This window comes from Lithobates pipiens, unplaced genomic scaffold (genome assembly GCF_037356315.1).
Source record: "Lithobates pipiens isolate NorthernLeopardFrog02 unplaced genomic scaffold, aLitPip1_a1.2 Scaffold_1, whole genome shotgun sequence".
In the NCBI taxonomy this organism is placed as follows: domain Eukaryota; kingdom Metazoa; phylum Chordata; class Amphibia; order Anura; family Ranidae; genus Lithobates; species Lithobates pipiens.
The window spans coordinates 218,812,700-218,831,650 of NW_027507685.1; the positions used below are offsets into that span (position 1 = coordinate 218,812,700).

Consider the following 18,951-nt stretch of genomic DNA (forward strand, 5'->3'; position numbering starts at 1 on the left):
ACATATAACATATGCATAATAAGGGAAGTCTTGTATTTTGAGATAGGACTCTCCATGAGGTGGAGAAGACATTCCTAATTTATATATCATGACAAAACCTTCCCAGACTCTCAGTCTTCCATTGCAGCCCATAAAAATGGATGGTGTGCAGCAGGTCTGTGAAATATTTCTGTTCCTTGACTGTGAAATAATAAAGTGTTGTTGCATTTGTGTGTGCTAACAATGCTTTATTAATTTGCTTTGATATAGAATTGTTAGGATTTTAAAGAATTCTCATGGAATGTAAAACATCTATGGTTTTAATTTAGATTTTTATTTTAATGTTGAAGCAATTTTCCACTTCCAGAAGGCATGTAGTTAGCAAACTTTTAAGTCTTTCGTGTGTGTCTGTATACGTGAAAAAATAAGTGCTGGTATGCGGTCATCATAACTGAAGTTAAGCCACTGCAGGAAAGGTGTGAAAAGAAAAAAAAAGAAAAAAAACTTTAGTTAATTGTTAGTCCAGCCAGATATGATGGTCTAACCACAGGTTCCATGATGTCACTTTCAGAAGTGGGAGGGCCTTAGCAGGGGATCTGCCAATTTACTTCAATAGAAAAAGTTTAATAGACTAAAAATGAAAGTACATTCTCAATGCTCTGACTGCCAAAATGAAGAATTCTCTGCATGTCTACAAACGTTCTTTACTCACCCTCTTCTGTATTGTCCTGCAGGCTGGTAAGGAAGTATGTAAGATTGTTTATTACCAGGTGTATTTTTTTAAAACATAAATTCAGATTTGATACTTGTATATTTTTAAGTGTTCCAGGACACTGAAGGTAACCGTAGACGTAAAGATATTAATATGCCAGTTAAATGCTCTTTTGTTTTTTCATTTGGTCTCAAATACTATAGGGTATACGTTGTCCATTATTATTATCTGTCTTACTAGCAATTGCAAACAGCATCTCTGCCCATTTGTGCACAGCAGAGAGAATAGGCGAGAGAACCTAGCATGATCTACACTTTTCCTTCAATTTCAACCCAAACTATTTAAACATACCCAGCTCTTCAAAAAGGTCAGACTTGTCCACATTGAGTGACTTTTCTTTGCATATTTAATTATGAATTTCTTTTGAATTCTCTGGGTGATATGCATTGAGAATCATTTGCAGAAAGTTTTTTTTTTAATCAAATTATATAAATTGTGTTTCAGTCAGCAATCTAGCAAGTTATGTTTTCCCATCGATTACTGATCTATTTAAGCGACCGCCAAAGCATCATTTGAGAAAAACTCAGGCTTTTCCATCCATAATTAGTTTTTTCGTATTTATCCAACAATATGTTTTTTGACATGGAGTTAAAGATGTGAGGAAGACAAGTGGTTTAGAGTAGCATAGTCCTATGCAGAAACGGACTTGACACCTACTTTACCAAAAGCTTGGGCAGAAGCTCCAGCAAAATGTGCTGTATGGTTTGGTAAGTGTGGAATATGGGGCAGAAGAGTTTGGTTTCAAATCAGGGACAATCAGTGAGGAGGCCCGCTAAAATGTAAGCTTTAGAGAAAAAAAAAAGGTATCACCAGACAAATTTTTTTGGATGGAATGCTTAAAACTCCTGTCAGGTTTTTGTTTTTTTATTTTGCTTTTTGTTTTGTCCCTTTTGAAAAATATATTTTCATTCTTATCCCAGAAACACAACACAAAAAGGATATCCCTTCAAATAAGGAGACATTTTTCTGAACTATAAGCTGTATATACTGTATACCACTATTTTTAAAGCACATTTTATACAGTGCTATTTATTGTTGATGTTTAAGCTAAGTGGATGGGTTTTTTTCTTTGATGAATTTTATTAGTGTTTGGATTTCTTATGACACATGCAGATTTTTCTTCGCAAATTAAGAACATAGCCTTTTTCTTTTTTTTTTTACTCATTAAAAGGAGGTTGATGGTTGGGTATTAAACAAGACCTAAAGTCATTTGTAACCAACTTCTATAGATAAAAAATAAATAAAAATTAGAGAATAAAATAACTATTTTTATGCACTTTTCTTGCAGCTAATACAGGGCTTCACAGAAAACAATAAGATCTTTATGTTGATTTGCTCCAATATATGACTGGGTTTCTGTGTGTTCTAGAAGAAATGTGCAAGCATCTCTAAATGCTTCAATTTCATCTACAGGACAAGTTCAATTTCTTTACATTAAGCAACTAAGTATAGACCGAAGTGGATAAATACAGATAGGAGTTAGTACAGTTGTAATAATTTAAGACCAGCTTCACCCCCTCCTTGGGTACCCCAAGGCAGGATTTTTGGCTTTTTTGTATACTTTTGTATACTTTACTCACAAGATGTACTCAGTCCTTTTAAGTTGAATTACTTTCAGTTCAATTTAACCACTTCCCGACCGCCGCACGACGATGTACGTCGACAGAATGGCACGGGCAGGCATAAGGGCTTACATGTACGTCCTTGCCTTCCCGCGGGTCGGGGGCCCGATCGGGCCCCCGCCCGGTGCCTGCGGCGGTTGGTATTCGTTCGGGAGCGATCCCGGATGAGGGGACGGCCATTCATTCATGGCCACCCCCTCACGATCGCTCCCGACGAATAGAAATCCTTCGTCACATCACTTCCTCTCCTGTAATGTAAACACAGGAGAGGAAGTGATGTAATCTCTCCTCCGTGTCGGTATTTTTCGTTCCGACAACGAGGAGAGAGGATCGGTGAGTTGCACCAACACGACACTACACAGTAGAACATGCCAGGCACACTCACACCCCCCTGATCACCCCCCCAATTACCCCTGCCCCCCAGTCACAGTGACACCAATGTCATTTTTTTTTTTTTTTTTGCATTGGTGTCATTTGTGACTGTAATAACTGTTAGGGCAGTTAGGGTTAGCCCCCTTTAGTTCTAATGTACCCCCCTAACCCCCCCAATAAAGGTTTAACCCCGTGATCACCCCCCCGTCGCCAGTGTCACTAAGGCTGGGTTCACATTGCAGCGGTTTATGAGAACGAATGCGATTCGCACCGCACTGCAGTGCAAATCACATCCGATCTCTGTGCGATTCGAGTTCAGCCATACAGATAGTATGGCTGAATTCGCATCGCACCCGCCGCACCCGCCGCAAATTCGCACGGGACCCTTTTTTTGGCCCGCAGCAGAATCGAATCGCATGGGTGTTCACACCATGCGATCCGAGTTTGCAGATCGCACTGCGATATGCGAACTGATCTGGGGGTGTCATTAACATTTCACTGACACTCCCAGCAGTTCGCATAGGGCAGTGTGAACTGCCGCTGGGAGGCATGCGATGCGGGAACCCGCCGCGGATTCGTGGCGTTCCCGCATCGCTCCAGTGTGAACCCAGCCTAATAAGCGATCGTTTTTCTGATCGCTGTATTAGTGTCACAGGTGACGCTAGTTAGGCAGGTAGGTATTTAGGTTCGCCGCAGCTTTTTATAGCGCCAGGGACCCCCATATACTACCGCATAAAGCCCCCTGATTGCCCCCTAGTTAACCCTTTCACCAGTGATCACCATATAACTGTTACAGGTGACGCTGGTTGGTTAGTTATTTTTTTATAGTTTCAGGGCACCCGCCATTTATTACCTAATAAAGGTTTAACCCCCTGATCACCCGGCGGGTGTCATTTGTGACTGTAATAACTGTTAGGGCAGTTAGGGTTAGCCCCCTTTAGTTCTAAGGTACCCCCCTAACCCCCCCAATAAAGGTTTAACCCCGTGATCACCCCCCGTCGCCAGTGTCACTAAGGCTGGGTTCACATTGCAGCGGTTTATGAGAACGGATGTGATTCGCACCGCACTGCAGTGCAAATCACATCCGATCTCTGTGCGATTCGAGTTCAGCCATACAGATAGTATGGCTGAATTCGTGTCGCACCCGCCGCAAACTCGCACGGGACCCTTTTTTTGGTCCGCAGCAGAATCGGATCGCATGGGTGTTCACACCATGCGATCCGAGTTTGCAGATCGCACTGCGATATGCGAACTGATCTGGGGGTGTCATTAACATTTCACTGACACTCCCAGCAGTTCGCATAGGGCAGTGTGAACTGCCGCCGGGAGGCATGTGATGCGGGAACCCGCCGCGGATTCGTGGCGTTCCCGCATCGCTCCAGTGTGAACCCAGCCTAATAAGCGATCGTTTTTCTGATCGCTGTATTAGTGTCACAGGTGACGCTAGTTAGGCAGGTAGGTATTTAGGTTCGCCGCAGCTTTTTATAGCGCCAGGGACCCCCATATACTACCGCATAAAGCCCCCTGATTGCCCCCTAGTTAACCCTTTCACCAGTGATCACCATATAACTGTTACAGGTGACGCTGGTTGGTTAGTTATTTTTTTATAGTTTCAGGGCACCCGCCATTTATTACCTAGTCTCACTAGTGTACCCCTAAATTTAGGGGTGTCTACTTTCCAAAATGGGGTCATTTGGGGGGGTTTGTGCCATCTTGGCATTTTATGGCCTTCAAAACTGTAACGCCCTTAGAAGGCCTGAAGGCGGTGCTTGGTTTTCGGGGCCCCGTACGCGGCTAGGCTCCCAAAAAGTCCCACATATGTGGTATCCCCGTACTCAGGAGAAGCAGCAGAATTTATTTTGGGGTGTCATTTCACATATGCCCATGGCATGTGTGAGCAATATATCATTTAGTGACAACTTTGTGAAAAAAAAAAAAATATATATTTTTTTGTCATTATTCAATCGCTTGAGGCAAAAAAATAAAATATTCAATGGGCTCAACATGCCACTTATCAATTTCCTTAGGGGGTCTACTTTCCAAAATGGGGTCATTTGGGGGGGTTTTGTGCTGCCCTGCCATTTTGGCACCTCAAGAAATGAGATAGGCAGTCGTAAACTAAAAGCTGCGTAAATTCCAGAAAACGTACCTTAGTTTGTAGATACAATTATTGACTTTTTTTTTACCAAAGACATGTGGCTGAATACATTTTGGCCTAAATGTATGACTAAAATTGAGTTTATTGGATTTTTCTAATAACAAAAAGTAGAAAATATCATTTTTTTTCAAAATTTGTGGTCTTTTTACGTTTATATCGCAAAAAATAAAAATCGCAGAGGCAATCAAATACCATCAAAAGAAAGCTCTATTTGTGGGAAGAAAAGGACGCAAATTTTGTTTGGGTACAACATTGCATGACCGCGCAATTACCAGTTAAAGCAGCGCAGTGCCAAATTGTAAAAAGACCTCTGGTCATTTACCAGCAAAATGGTCCGGTCTGAAAGTGGTTAAAGTGAATGTAAACCCAAAAATCTATTTTTAGTATGTTTGGCATCATATCTCACTGAGTACAGTTTACTGCAAATATTTTTTTTATGAAACTATTGCAAAATATATTATACATCCTGCCAATAACATCACTTCCTGTTCACAGATGCCAACGCTTAGCTGTCTGTGTGAGCTCCTTCAATTGGCATTTATATAGTGTGAGTTTTCTGTCTCCCGGTTTGTTTTCCTGCCTGATCTCTGCTTTTATCTTGGATTCCCTTGTTGATGACCTTTGAATTATTCATTGGATTGACATCTGAACTTGACCTTACATTTTTATTGGACTATGCCTGCTTGCTACTAGCCTCAATCTCAGAATTGTTTTTGGACTATGCTTGCTCGCTACCCCATCTGATCTTGGACTGTCCCAGGATTCTGCTACCAGCTGCTGCCTACTGCCTGACCAGCCTTGTTACTATAGGTAGCCTTCCTTGTCTCAGTCACTTAGTTCTGGGGGCGCGTTGAGCCAGGAGCTATAGCATTGTATTTGTAGGCTTGGGGGCAACCAAGTACTGGTAAACCTGCTTGCCTTAAGGGCACAGGGCTGCTATAGGCAGAAGGAACATCAGCCAGTTATAGTTCCTGGGCTAGGAATCAGGTTTTGCATTACAGTCAGCCTGGAGCCGGAATCTTCAGATAAGAAACTTTGCAACAGGCTCACAAATAATTATTAGCTTAAAGTGGAGGGCCACCCTAAAAAAAAAAATAATTAGATTAACATTCACAGAAAAATAAAAAAAAATAAAAATGTGAATTTTTTTTTTTACCTTACCAGAAACCCCTGTTGCTAGGCAATCTTCCTAATCTGCCTCTTCCTATTCCGCAACACTTCCTCCTCTTCTGTGAGCTGCCCCGTTGTCTTCTGGGACATGTGTGTCCCAGAAAACAATGGGGCCATCCACAAAACGCTGCATGACTCGTGCATGCGCTGTAGGAAACTACTTCACTGCCTGTTTTCCTTCATTAAGATGGCGGTGCTGGCACCCGATCTGATGGATGGATCGGCCTCGGGTTGAGGTTGCTGGCACGCTGGACAGGTAAGTGTCCTTATTAAAAGTCAGCAGCTACATTGTTTGTAGCTGTTGACTTTAAAAAAAAAAAATTGCGCCTGGAACACCGCTTTAAGAAAACTGTATGCAGTGAAGCATGATGCCACACATACTGCAAAATAAATTTTAGGGTTTACATATACTTAAAGGTTTAAAATGACATCTTGTTTATGGAGGTACACTTTGAAATTATTTTTTATTTTGTTCTTCTGCAACAGATGGACAGAACATTGTGGTAGAGACCCAACATATTAAAGGTGAAATTGGGCAGTCTGTGACATTAAGCTGTGGAGAGCCGGAGCTCAGCACTTTTTTTGCGACATGGATCGTGTCTCCTGAGAATGAGAATCTTGAATCTAACACGCATTACAAGGACAGAGTGGAGTTCACCAAAAGCAAGCTATATGTCACAATTAGAAACCTGACAAAGGAAGACTCTAGAACTTACTGTTGTACCGTGGAGACTGTCAATAAAAGAGTAAAGCAGCAGATAATGCTTGAAGTTGGACAAGCATTAGTTTCGAAAGGTTCTAAAGGTACATTATAGCAAATCCTATGTACATTAAGGCCAGTCCTTTGGAACCTGTAACACTGGCAGGGGTACTGGAGTAATTGCAGGAGTATTTTTTAACATCTAAAGTAAAGCATATGAATAAAAGTTTACCAATGTAAGTATGTAAGTATCCCCAGCAGTGGTACAGGTAGCCCTAAGCACTGTCACTTTTCTAGAAAGCTTTGTCTTCATGGCAAAAAAATAAATGTAGGTATGAGGAAAAAAAACATACCTAATTCTATCATTACGTGTAGTAACCCCATACAGTTAAATTTTTTCCCAAACAAAGATTCTTTGAAGTTTAATTCCAGTCTTTTTTTTAGTTTGTGTAAGTGGGGGAGATTACATTTCTGTCTGTGTTTTGTTTCTCTTGGTGTGATTTTCCCAACCTTCCAGTTGTCGTGAGACCTTGACAAAAAGATGAAGAAAGAGACAAAGAAAAATATGTGTGGACTTCATCAGGGAGAAAGGTACAGGTAACAATACAATTATTGTAAGAGGTTTTAACCCTTCCCCACTTTACCTAATCAGTTTTTTAGTCTGTATCATCATTGGAGAGGATTCCCAGCACTTTCTGTCCTGGAAATTTCCTCAATACGGACGTTAATAAAGACCTGAATGAGCATCTCCAGCCTTTTCCCCCCATTTATAAACCACTAAATAAAACATTTGGGCTGAGCTTTATGAATTGAAAATAGAGCAACAATGAATTTTGAACAAATATGACTCTCTCATTACCAATTATTACAGATTTGGTGCAAGTAATTTACAGTGGTCATTTTTCTTGCCGATTCTTTTGGAAAAAAACATAGTTATTCCACTATCATCTGTATACTTAAACTCCATACAAAGGCTATTGACAACTTTGTATGGGATGACAAACATCCACCCATAATGATGAAGCATACATACTTTGGGGGTTCCTAAACATCCAACATTTTTATAGAGCCTGTGAACACCATAAACTCTGGTCTCTTATAAAATTTTCTCTTTTGCCTGAATAACCACAACTTCTCATAACCATTACGATTATCAATAATGAGGGCAGAAACACCAAACTAGACACCACATCCCAAGTACAGAAACAAGACAGAAAGGGACTTTGGGGTAAACCAAGCCCGGGACTTTAAAGGTGTCTTTAAACAAAATATATAAATATTAACAAATATCCATAAAAATGTATTTTATTGCACAAATTTACAGTAGATAAAAAGTTAAAAATACATATCCAGATCAGATGTTGTAGACAGAAGAACAGTTGATAGAAGCGAAGACTAACTTTTTACATATACCACTCAACATGTTTCACTCATCTGAGAGCTTCCTCAGGAGTTTAGGTACAATGTACATGGAGTCTTACCAGTATTGCCACAAAATTGCTTGAGTGAATATGGAGCAACAATAATGATTATAAAACCAGCAAGGCTTGAATAGCGTTAGTACAACATCGATGGGGTTTCCCTTGCCAAAATGAAATCACGTCCAACAATTAAGGCCACAGGAGGGTATAGAGTAAAAAGCTCCCACTCTAGGAATAGAGAAATTAAATTAATATATTATATTAATAAATTAATATTATTATTGGTATTAATGTTATTGGTATTATTATTGTTACTGGCCAAATCCATGGCACAGAAACAAAAGTGTTAATAATATTTGAACAAGTGTTCCAATTAGAAAAGAGTTGAATCAACATATGAACAACATAGTAAGGAAACAATTTCCTCACCTCAATGAAATCTGTGCAGCCATTAAATAGCCCAGCAAAAACATATGGCTATTGATATTGTAGCAAGCCACAGGAACAAACATCTGAAATATAGACCAAAAAGTAACTAAGGTTGAAGGAAATGATACAAAGTACAAACGCAGATGAAAATACTTTGAGGTGAGCAGAAGTGCTGAAAGTGGGATAATATTTACCAATATAGATGAAGACAATCAGGAGGCAAGTTGGTATGGAGCACAACCCAGACCCCCACTCATGGGGATAGATGCCTGCATCAGACGGTGGAGGTGCACCCTGCACTCTTATAAACCTCCCAACCCGGTGGCGTCTTACATCACCACTGGGTTGCGAACAGATAGTGAGGGATTCCCATCGGGGCATGTCAAGAACTGCCGAATAGGCGTGCGCTATTGAATGACTCTGTACATGTCATAAAACACAGGGCGCATGTGTCTTATACAGAAGGGAGCCACAACGTGCCGACAAGGCACGTGTTGAAACCAGCACCATCATGTTGGCTGAGGAATGCACCAGGGAAATACCCACCAAGCAAACCTAACTATATTTAGCCAATTGGGGATAATCGTAGAATGAAGGCAGCAAAAAACAACACCCATAACACAGTGGAAATAAATTCCTCTGGGGCTCCAAGCAGACATGGGGTTGATTAGCTGCATAGTCGCTGGGTGCCCCGGGCGTCCATGTGACCAACAAAGTAGGACCAAAGAACATTAAAAAAAGGCAAATGGGGACCCATAACTTATCTAACCACATATTGGTAAATAAATGCTGGTATTAGATCTTAATATAAATATATGAATAGAAAGAAAATGTTTTTTTTTTTTATTCAACATTAAATTTAATTAAAAAATAATTCACCTGCTAATAGACTAACCATGTGGACAAGGAATGGTGTGAATTTACAGATTTTTTTTTTTAAAACATTTAAAACTAAATGCATCATTAGGGCCAGGATATTTTAACGCTGATAAATCATGTATCCGTCTAGCCTCACGTTGTAAGAGCAATTTGTCATAACCCCCCCCCATACCAGGCGCAATATGTTCTAAGGCATAGAAATGCATCTTAGTACTGTTGAAATTATGGTGCATGCCAATGTGGCGACTAATGGGAGTTTAAATACGTTTCTTATATATTAATGATACACGATCCCGAACTCGACAGAAGAAGGGTCTTTTGGTTTTCCCAATGTAGAACGCATCGCATTCACATTGCATAAGGTAAACAATGCCCACTGATTGACAAGTAGTGCAAAAAGTTGGTTTAAAAAGGCGACCATTAGGTAAAACAATGGAGCGAGCAGTCCATATAAATTTGCAGAAACTAAATTTGTGACAGGGTCTAGTACCTTTCTTGGATTCATTTACAGTCACCCCTTGAGGGGTATAATGGCTACATACAAGACTGTCCCTCAAAGATCGTCAACACCTAAAAGTAATTTCGGGATATGGTTTAAGGTGCTTGGAAATCTTTTCATCACCCATTAGAAGATACCAGTATTTATTTAAAATACTTCTAAACTGTTGATGTTGTCCCGAAAAAGTAATAATTAAGCGTACACCGGATATAGATTTTGGAGTTTTTGGATCATGAATAAGGGGGACTCTAGTTTGATTTTTGGCCTTTAAATAGGCTTTTTTCAAACACTTATGACTGTAGCCCTGTTGCCACAAACGTGATCGTAGCAGCTGGGCTTGAATTTCAAAATCGGAGTCAGAACTGCAATTGCGTTTTATGCGCATATATTGGCCATAAGGCACACTTCCTACAAGTGGTGCAGGATGAGAGGTGGTTGCATGCAGTAAAGAATTCCCTGCAGAGGTTTTTCGATATAAAGTAGTGCCGATACTTCCATCCTTATTGACCAAAATCTGCACATCAAGAAAAATTAATCTCTGCTGGCTCAGTTCATAAGTGAATTTAAGGTTGTATTTATTCATTTTTAAGTTGTCAAGAAACAAAAGGAGAGTTTCCTTTGTTCCCAACCAAACAAAAAAAATGTCATCAATAAATCATCTCCAGATAGGTATAGACTCAAAAAATGGTTGCATGTCATCACTGAAAAAAAGATTGCGTTCCCACCCCCCCCCAGGTACAGGTTGGCGTAGGAGGGGGCACACTTGGTCCTTATAGCCACCCCCTGCACCAGGAGGCAGTGGGAATCACCAAAAAGAAAAAGATTGTTGGATAAAATTAATCCAAGTACAGTAGGTCTAAAATGAATTGGTTGTATTGCCTGGATACTTCAGGGTTCTCTCTAATTAATTCCCCTACAACAACCACCCCCAAGTCATGGGGGATGGAGTTGTAGAGGGCCTCAACATCCAAGGTGACCAACCAGGATCCCTCGGGAATGACAATTCCATCAAGGACCCTGAGCATGTCCCCCGTATCCTGCAAATAAGATGCAAGGCCATCCACATGAGGTCTTAAAAAGTCGTTGACCAACTGGCCTTCTCAGTGAGGCAACCGTTTCAGGAAACAATTGGACGACCAGGAGGTTTATGCAGATTTTTGTGTATCTTTGGGAGTGCATAGATAGTTGGTGTCCGGGGAGAGGTGACATTCAAAAATTCCCAAGTAGTTTTATTAATAAGGCCAGAATGATAGGCTGAAGCTATAAGATGTTGAGAACGAGTGGTGGTTAGGGCAACATGACTCGGACAGTACCACTCACGGTTCGATAGAAAAATGTCCATGACCATGGCCTCATATTGGTAATTGCCCATAATCACCAATTCCCTCTTTGTCGGAGAGTTTGATGACTGTCTTTATTTTGTTGCAAAGACTTAAGGCTTTGGTTTGGGAGAGAGTCAAATTAGATCTGGACATGTCTTTCCATTTTGTGTTCGTGATTTCTTTGGTCACCTGACTGGTAAAAGCCCAGACATTAGGGTTACCTTGTAAAGTGGGAAAATTACGGGATTTGGGTTTGTAATCTTTAGGTATCGAGATAATGGGCAGCGGGGAAGTGTAAGGAGGAGAAGATGGGGCAGGGAGGAGGGGGGACTAGGCACCAAGGCAAGATGGTCGGCCTCCATATATTCAGTTGCATCTATGCCACCCTCATCCCATAGCTCCATCAACTCCTCCAAGGCCTTAATGTCCTCAATTGTCATTTGCCTTCAAAGAGGATTATCTAGCGTTTGTGTCTGAGTCAATGGTTCTGGTCTATCATATAAAATTTTAAACATCAATTTCCGTGAAAACAAATTGAGATCCTTTATATGCTCAAACTGGTCCACCCTTTGCGTAGGGAAAAAAGTGAGACCCAGTTTGAGAACCGAGATTTGTTCAGTTGAAAGGGGATAAGAGGATAAATTAATCACTTCAAATAGATTTTCGTTAATTTGTGACTCTGTTCTTTTGTGATCCAGCACCGGCTGGGAGAAAATAGGTGCCCGACGAAAATCCGGTTGTGAATAGGTGATAAGGTTCGCATTGCTTACCTGTGTGCTCGAAAAGATTGGTGCGACAGAAAATGAACCATTTGAAATACCTGGTTCAGAGTGACCCGGTGCGTTAGTAGCTAAAGTTTTAGAAGTGCATGCCCGAATATTCATAGGTGCTTTAGTGCTAGGAGTGTGCCTTGTAGTGCCCGTATTTGTGTTCTACTTGGAATTTTTTGGGACCGATGATCCCAAGGCTTTAGTAATTTTAAAGGTGATCCTGTACCTGTAAAGAAGAAACAGAGGACATGGATGAATCAGAGTCAGTATGTTCATTCACAGAGTTTCCAGGTTTATAGGTTTTATTGAGACGCCTTCTATTTTTATTCTTAGGCTGAATCCAATTATATGCCTGATTGTTATCATAGGATAACTAATCCCTGATGAATTTCTTTTCCTTAGTTTTTAGAATTTCGGCCACATAGCTCTCTAAATTCGTTTTTAGTGTGCTTTCCCTCTGTGGGAAAAGCTCATCTCGGGTGATGGATTTATTGTCTTCATATAATTTTTCTATTTCTTTATCAACGGCAGTCAATTCCAGAGAGTAATGCTTACACAATAACTCCATCCTTTTCCTAGCGCAACACTGAAGATTAGCCTCCCATTTTTAAACTCAGGTTCCACGTGAGTAATGGTGGGGAAGATTTGGATCCTTAACCCCCAGGGTGAGATGTTATCCTCAGTGTACTTGGAAAAATACAATTTGTTCCAGAACAATCTAGTCTCAAGAAGAAACGATCCATAGATAAACCGCCACCAGCGTTTTTTGTGATCTATGGATTTCATTCATGAGGCCATCGAAGGCATTGCCACAGTAATTGGTCATATTGGAGGAAGAAAGAAGAAAAAAAATACCAAAAAAAAAACACTTTTGCTCTGAAACACAACACTGCCTTATGAGTGTGCATAAAGTAGGTTTGATAGTGTATCGGACCTCGAGCTAGGGCGGGTGGATGACACCCAAAGTGTATACAATAATCAATAATGAGGGCAGAAACACCAAACTAGACACCACATCCCAAATACAGAAACAAGACAGAAAGGAACTTTAGGGTAAACCCATGTGGACACATGTATTATATATCCTTGTGATAATTTGACTGTTATGCTCGTTTGTATATATGTAGATGATGATACATATATATATTTTTGATATTTGGTGTTATATATATTTTTTTGATTTGCTATGAATTCTTATCCATTTCATATTTATTATTATTTCTAGCCTAATATACATTGTACCTAAACTCCTGAGGAAGCTCAGATGAGCAAAACATGTTGAGTAGTATATGTAAAAAGCTAGTCTTCGCTTCTATCAACTGTTCTTCTGTCTACAACATCTGATCTGGATATGTATTTTTTACTTTTTATCTACTGTAAATTTGTGCTTTTTATGGATATTTGTTAATATTTATATATTTTGTTTAAAGACACCTTTAAAGTCTCGGGCTTGGTTTACCCCAAAGTCCCTTTCTGTCTTGAACCATTACGATTAGGTTATCCATCCAAGCAACCCTTAAGATATGAAAGGATATACCACTTTACTCCCAGTCTTATCACTCAATCACCTCCTTTAGAAATACTCAAACTCTATATCCCTTATTCATACCTGCAGCATTACAATGTACTTGGTATTTATTACTAGCCTTCAACAGATCTTTTTCCAAAACTCCTTAAAACCCTTTTCTACCCTGCATAAAAAATATGTTATAGCACTGATCTTTACCTATATCATAGACTATAATTGAATGTAGGTTTTTATATCTATTCCACCTAAGACATTATTGAACATCTCTATTTTTCAATTCCTTACCAACCCCTTTATTCAATTAAAGAGAATTCCTTTTTACTATTGGTAGAATTGTAACCATATTTTCCTTAAATATCCTGTGATGGAAAAGTAGGAAGTGAAGTTGTGTAACCAATTTCCTGAGACTTCCTGGAGGAAGATCCTTCATCTTCCTCCATTTTTTACTACAAATTACCCATTGGTGGTATATCACATTGTATAGGCTGTACAAGTTCAACAATAAGCACTATCACTTATTCAATTACTTTGTACTGTCATTAGTTCCCTATTGTATATACGTTTGCAACTATAAATGTCTTTGCTCCTATTGGAATTAAATATTCCTCCATACCTAGGGAGAGGTCAGTTTCCCTCCAATACTAAAACTATTATTATTACTTCTAGCTGCAAAATAAAAAAAATCACCAGACTATGGAACAGATTGCAACTCCCAGGCCTACTAGATGTGGTCAACGACTTTAACCCTCAATGCTCTTTTGCCAGAATAATAGCCCTCACAGACAATGGTTATGCATAGTTTTCTTTTGTTTGGTCCATATAGTTAAGTAATCCAAGAAGCCACGACTAATGCACATCGGGGTGGATTTACTAAAGTCAAAAAACTTTGAAAGGGAAGCTCAATTTTGCAGGCTAGACAGGCTGAGGGTGAAGACATTTGGTTTGATGTATTTAAGGCAAACAGACTGTTTACTTTGCACAGGAATTTCCCCCAGAGTTTATTGAATGTGGTGTAATTTCCCTTTGCAAAGAATGCCAAATCAAATGAAAGGAAAAAAACAGCATTTTTGCTTCCAAGTAATTGGATGACGGAAGTAACAAATAGAACTTTAACACATTCACTAATCTCTGAGGAAAATTCCCCTTGCAAAGTACAACTTCTCTTGCAAGGGGAACAGTCTATTTGCCTTTAGCACATCAACTCAAATGTCTTCTACCCTCAATGTCTAGCCTGACTGGTAACTTTTGTTATTGTTCTGAAGTTTATATTTTGGGAAAACGGGTGTGTAGGTGCTAACGTCCGAAACATGTAGGCGGTTTTTACAGCATCGTATGTAATTTCAATAAAGGAATACCATTTTTTGGGTGTCATCCTGAGTGTGGACCATCCCTTTCCTTACTCTGAAGTTTATATTTTGGTCCCTTTTATTCCTTTCACCTTCTCCCATCCCCCATCCCTCTCTGCCTCCTTATTTCCATATTCTGCTTCCGAGCTCCATCTAATCCTCTCTTTTTTCAGTTTGCAAGCTTAATTTGGGAAAATTATACCTATAGAGAATTGATAAACATACTGTTAGACCCCTTTCACACTGGAGGCATTTTTCAGGTGCTAAAGGGCTAAAAATAGCACCTGTAAAGCGCCTTAAAAATGCCTCCGCTGCAGCCCCAGTGTGAAAGCCTGAGTGCTTTCACACTGGAGCAGTGCACTTGCAGGAAGTTAGAAAAAGTCCTGCAAGCAGCATCTTAGGAGTGGCTTAGGGGCGGTGTATACACCGCTCCTCCTCCGTCCCTGCCCATTGAAATTTACCACTGACACGCCCCACTGGCTGTGTGAAAGGGCTCTTATGCTTTTGTATTATCCTTTGTGTGATTCACAAAATACAATAAATCAATGATTCACCATTTGTATACATTGTAATGCAACTCCTTGTACAAATACAGTAAAGAATTATTGAATACTTCACAGCTTCACTTCATTCACTGAGCTAAATGGAAAATAAAAATTGTTAAGTGAACATGCTCGACACCTTTAGTAAATCAACTCTGTTGTCTTTACTCCAGGCCAGCACTTACTAGTGGCTGATCTCTCTCTCTCTTTCTGCAGATAATAGCTGTAATCTGGATATTCTGTATTTTGTGATGGAGATCCTTCGTATTATCTGCCTCTTTACCTTAAGCATCCTGCTGGGCATTGCAGTAAAGACATCTTGTTGAGGAGAATTTGCTTTCCTGTCCTCCAAGAGTCAAGAGTTCTCCATACAGAGAAAGTGGACAACATACATAGACAAAAAGGAGCAGACTGATAAAGAGCAATGGAAGGAAGAGTATTTGCCTGGACTTCTGTTTTTATGACCTCTGGTCCTACGTCTACATTCATTAAAGTGCTGGTCTATCTCTCGCTTATTCTCTCTCTTGCTTGTCTATCTCTCGCTTATTCTCTATCTTGCTTGTCTATCTCTCGCCTATTCTCTCTCTTGCTTTCTCAAGGTATGGATTGCTTCTGCAGTCCGAGGGTTTATTCTAATAAAGAAAATTGGTTTAAAGTAATAGTTTTAAGTTCATATTTCTTTATGACTTCCCTGTTCCCTAATAAAGATATCACATAGGGGGTGATTTGCAAAAGCCATACGCCATCAGTAGAGGCACAACGCACATTTCCATATTTACGAAATGGTGCGCCGGTAACAGAGCGCAAATTCCCCATTTACTATAGCGATCTTAGCACACGGGAGAATGTAATCTGTGCGCCACGATGGACGTGGCGCACGGCATCTCTAATTCAATATTGAGAAAGATGAAGGTGCCAATATTATGGGGTGATGTGAGGACGTTTAGTGACAACTGCCCAAGTAACAAATATGCCCAAAATAGAATGAGAAGGTAATGTTTTCAAAGAAAGCCTGTTGTGCCTGCAAGTACGTTTAGAACTGAGTGAGATCATGTAAGCAGTGTGCACGCGCAATCGGCTATTGCGCTCGTTCACATGAGTTTGTTCACTGCACTGAACGGGCGCAACTCTAAACTTGACAATTATTTTTTTTACGCTGGTTCACACCTTTATGTATTTGTTTAAGGAGATTTGCACACAGGTCATGTTAGCATGTTGCCAATGTGTGACATGCACCTTGTTAAAATTATGTAAAAAGGCTCTCACTCCTCTAGCTCCTCCTAAAAGGGCATTTAACCTTCCCCCTCTAATCCCTTGGAATTCCTTGGGCTAACTTTTGCTTTTAAAGGGGAACTCCACACTCCATTCTATTTAGATTGACCTGTGTCCCCTCAAGGAAAGACATTGGTAGGGTTTTACCCCCACTTCCTGTTTGGCTATGTGACAGGAAGTGAATAAATTTGAAGGAGAAACTGGCAAAATTTGGGAGATGTCTTCACCCTATTAAGGGTGCAGACATTCTCAAAAACTGACAAGACTTCTAATCCCTCTGCACTCTATCTCCAAGCAAAAATAACAGAGGATTTAATTTAGTTTAACTTTGCAAAGACACGTTCCTAAGTTCAACTGTGATGCATGTCAATGGCCCATTTAGACCTTGTTTAATAAAAAACCCCAGTTGCCTTTCACTATAAATATTTGTTAGTCCAGTTTTGGAAATCTGCATCTGCTTTACTATTAATTTCCCTAAAAATTGGGTTTCTGCAGCTAGATGCACCAAATGCATCTAGATGCGCGACCACTGTGTATGTAAGATGCACAACTGCTGTGTGTGTACCGTGGCGCATATCTGGTTCCTGGAAGCGGTGGCCAGCACACAGGAATGACATCACACCCCTCCAGGAAGTTGCTTGTACTGCTGCTTATTTCTTCCCACCACCATGCCCCGCTCACTATTCTCTGAAGAAGAGATGATCCTTATTTGCAAATTAAGATCATTTTTTATTTATTTTTACATGGGGTGGTGTTTGTGTGGGTCATGTGTGTATGTCTAAATGATTTGGCCTCAAAAAACACACCTACTTCCTGTGTAGCGATTCACTTCCGGGCCAATGTATATTGCTTCCTGCTTCAGTGTGTGTGTATATATAGATATATACATATCTATATATGTAGGTTCTTGTGTCCACCAGCAGAGAGAAGTTGGGTAGATGCCACACTCCAAATTCTGGAGGCACAATAATGGTCTAGCACAGAGTTTTCAAACTACAGCCCCCCAGTTGTTCGGGAACTACAATTCCCATCATGCCTAGTCATGTCTGTGAATGTCTGTGAGTTTTACAATGGCTCATGGGATGTGTAGTTCCGCAACAGCTGGAGAGCCGTAGTTTGAACATTCCTGATCATTCTAGCATGTCTTGAAAAAAGGTGTTTTTCCATGTGCCTTGTATAATGCCCAAGAAATATCGTTAGGAAAATAGAAGTAGGTCATGGCACATCTACATTCAGAATTTAACACTTAAGATGGTCATGCACTATGCAATCTGGTTGGCCAATCTATGTACAAATCGATATAAAATAGGTAATAGGAAGACGCACTTGAACAATTAATTTAATTATAGAAAATCATTCAGGCTCTTGCATTAAATCTAATTTATTTAAGTTCTAACTGATTGCAGTGTATGGTCACCTTTAACCACTTCAATACCAGGCACTTAGACACCTTCCTGGCCAGGCCAATTTTCAGCTTTCAGCGCTGTCGCAATTTGAATGACAATTGCGCGGCCATACAACACTGTACCCAAACAGATTTTTTATCATTTTGTTCCCACAAATAGATCTTTCTTTTGGTGGTATGTGATCACCTCTGCGGTTTGTATTTTTTGTGCAACAAATATAAAAAACACAAAAATTTTGAAAAAATAAAAGTTTTTCTTTATTTCTGTAAAAATTTTTGCAAATAAGTCATTTTTTTCTTCAATGACAGGCACTGATAAGGCGGCACTGATGGGCACCAATGAGGTGGCACAGATAGGTGGCACTGATGGGCACTGATAGGTGGCACTGGAATGCGGCACTGATGGGCACTCATAGGTGGCACTGATGGGCACTCATAGACGGCACTGATGGGTACTTATGGGTGGCACTGATCGACACTAATGGGTGGCACTGATGACACTGATTGGTGGCACTGATGACACTAGCATTGCTGGGCATCATATGTTATATAATGATGCCAGTCAGTGCCCATTTGTGGGCACTGATTGGCACAGATTGGGCATAATTTGCACATGTGGATGACCATGAGGTACATACCTGGCCATCTATATGTTGCCCCCTTCCCTGGTGGTCCTGGCGGCTCTCCTGGTCTAGTGTGGGCATCCGAGAGGGAGCTGCACTATCAGACACGAGTAAGGAAAAGGATGGATTTTCCTGTTGACAT

At 40.2% G+C, this 18,951-nt stretch overlaps 1 protein-coding gene across 2 annotated transcripts; it reads left to right on the forward strand.

Moving 5' to 3' along the window:
• The first annotated feature begins 278 nt into the window (after window positions 1-278).
• On the forward strand, window positions 279-16,168 carry LOC143983302 (uncharacterized). Of its 2 annotated transcripts, XR_013274591.1 has the most exons (4): window positions 279-717; window positions 6,560-6,877; window positions 7,291-7,364; window positions 15,726-16,168. XR_013274591.1 is itself a non-coding variant. In XM_077482829.1 (3 exons), the coding sequence occupies exons 1-3, from the start codon at window positions 651-653 to the stop codon at window positions 15,833-15,835; spliced, it is 495 nt and encodes a 164-aa protein (XP_077338955.1). In that variant the 5' UTR covers window positions 279-650; the 3' UTR covers window positions 15,836-16,168. The 2 variants fall into 2 exon arrangements, 1 of the variants encoding a protein (XP_077338955.1); XM_077482829.1 differs by lacking the exon at window positions 7,291-7,364.
• The last annotated feature ends 2,783 nt before the right edge of the window (window positions 16,169-18,951 follow it).

Excerpts from the sequence above, each read along its gene's own strand:
- LOC143983302 (XM_077482829.1), top strand. The coding sequence starts at position 651 with ATGAAGAATTCTCTGCATGTCTACAAACGTTCTTTACTCACCCTCTTC. Across the intron at positions 718-6,559 it reads CTGTATTGTCCTGCAGGCTG|ATGGACAGAACATTGTGGTA; the intron begins GTAAGGAAGTAT and ends CTTCTGCAACAG. Across the intron at positions 6,878-15,725 it reads AGTTTCGAAAGGTTCTAAAG|ATAATAGCTGTAATCTGGAT; the intron begins GTACATTATAGC and ends CTCTTTCTGCAG.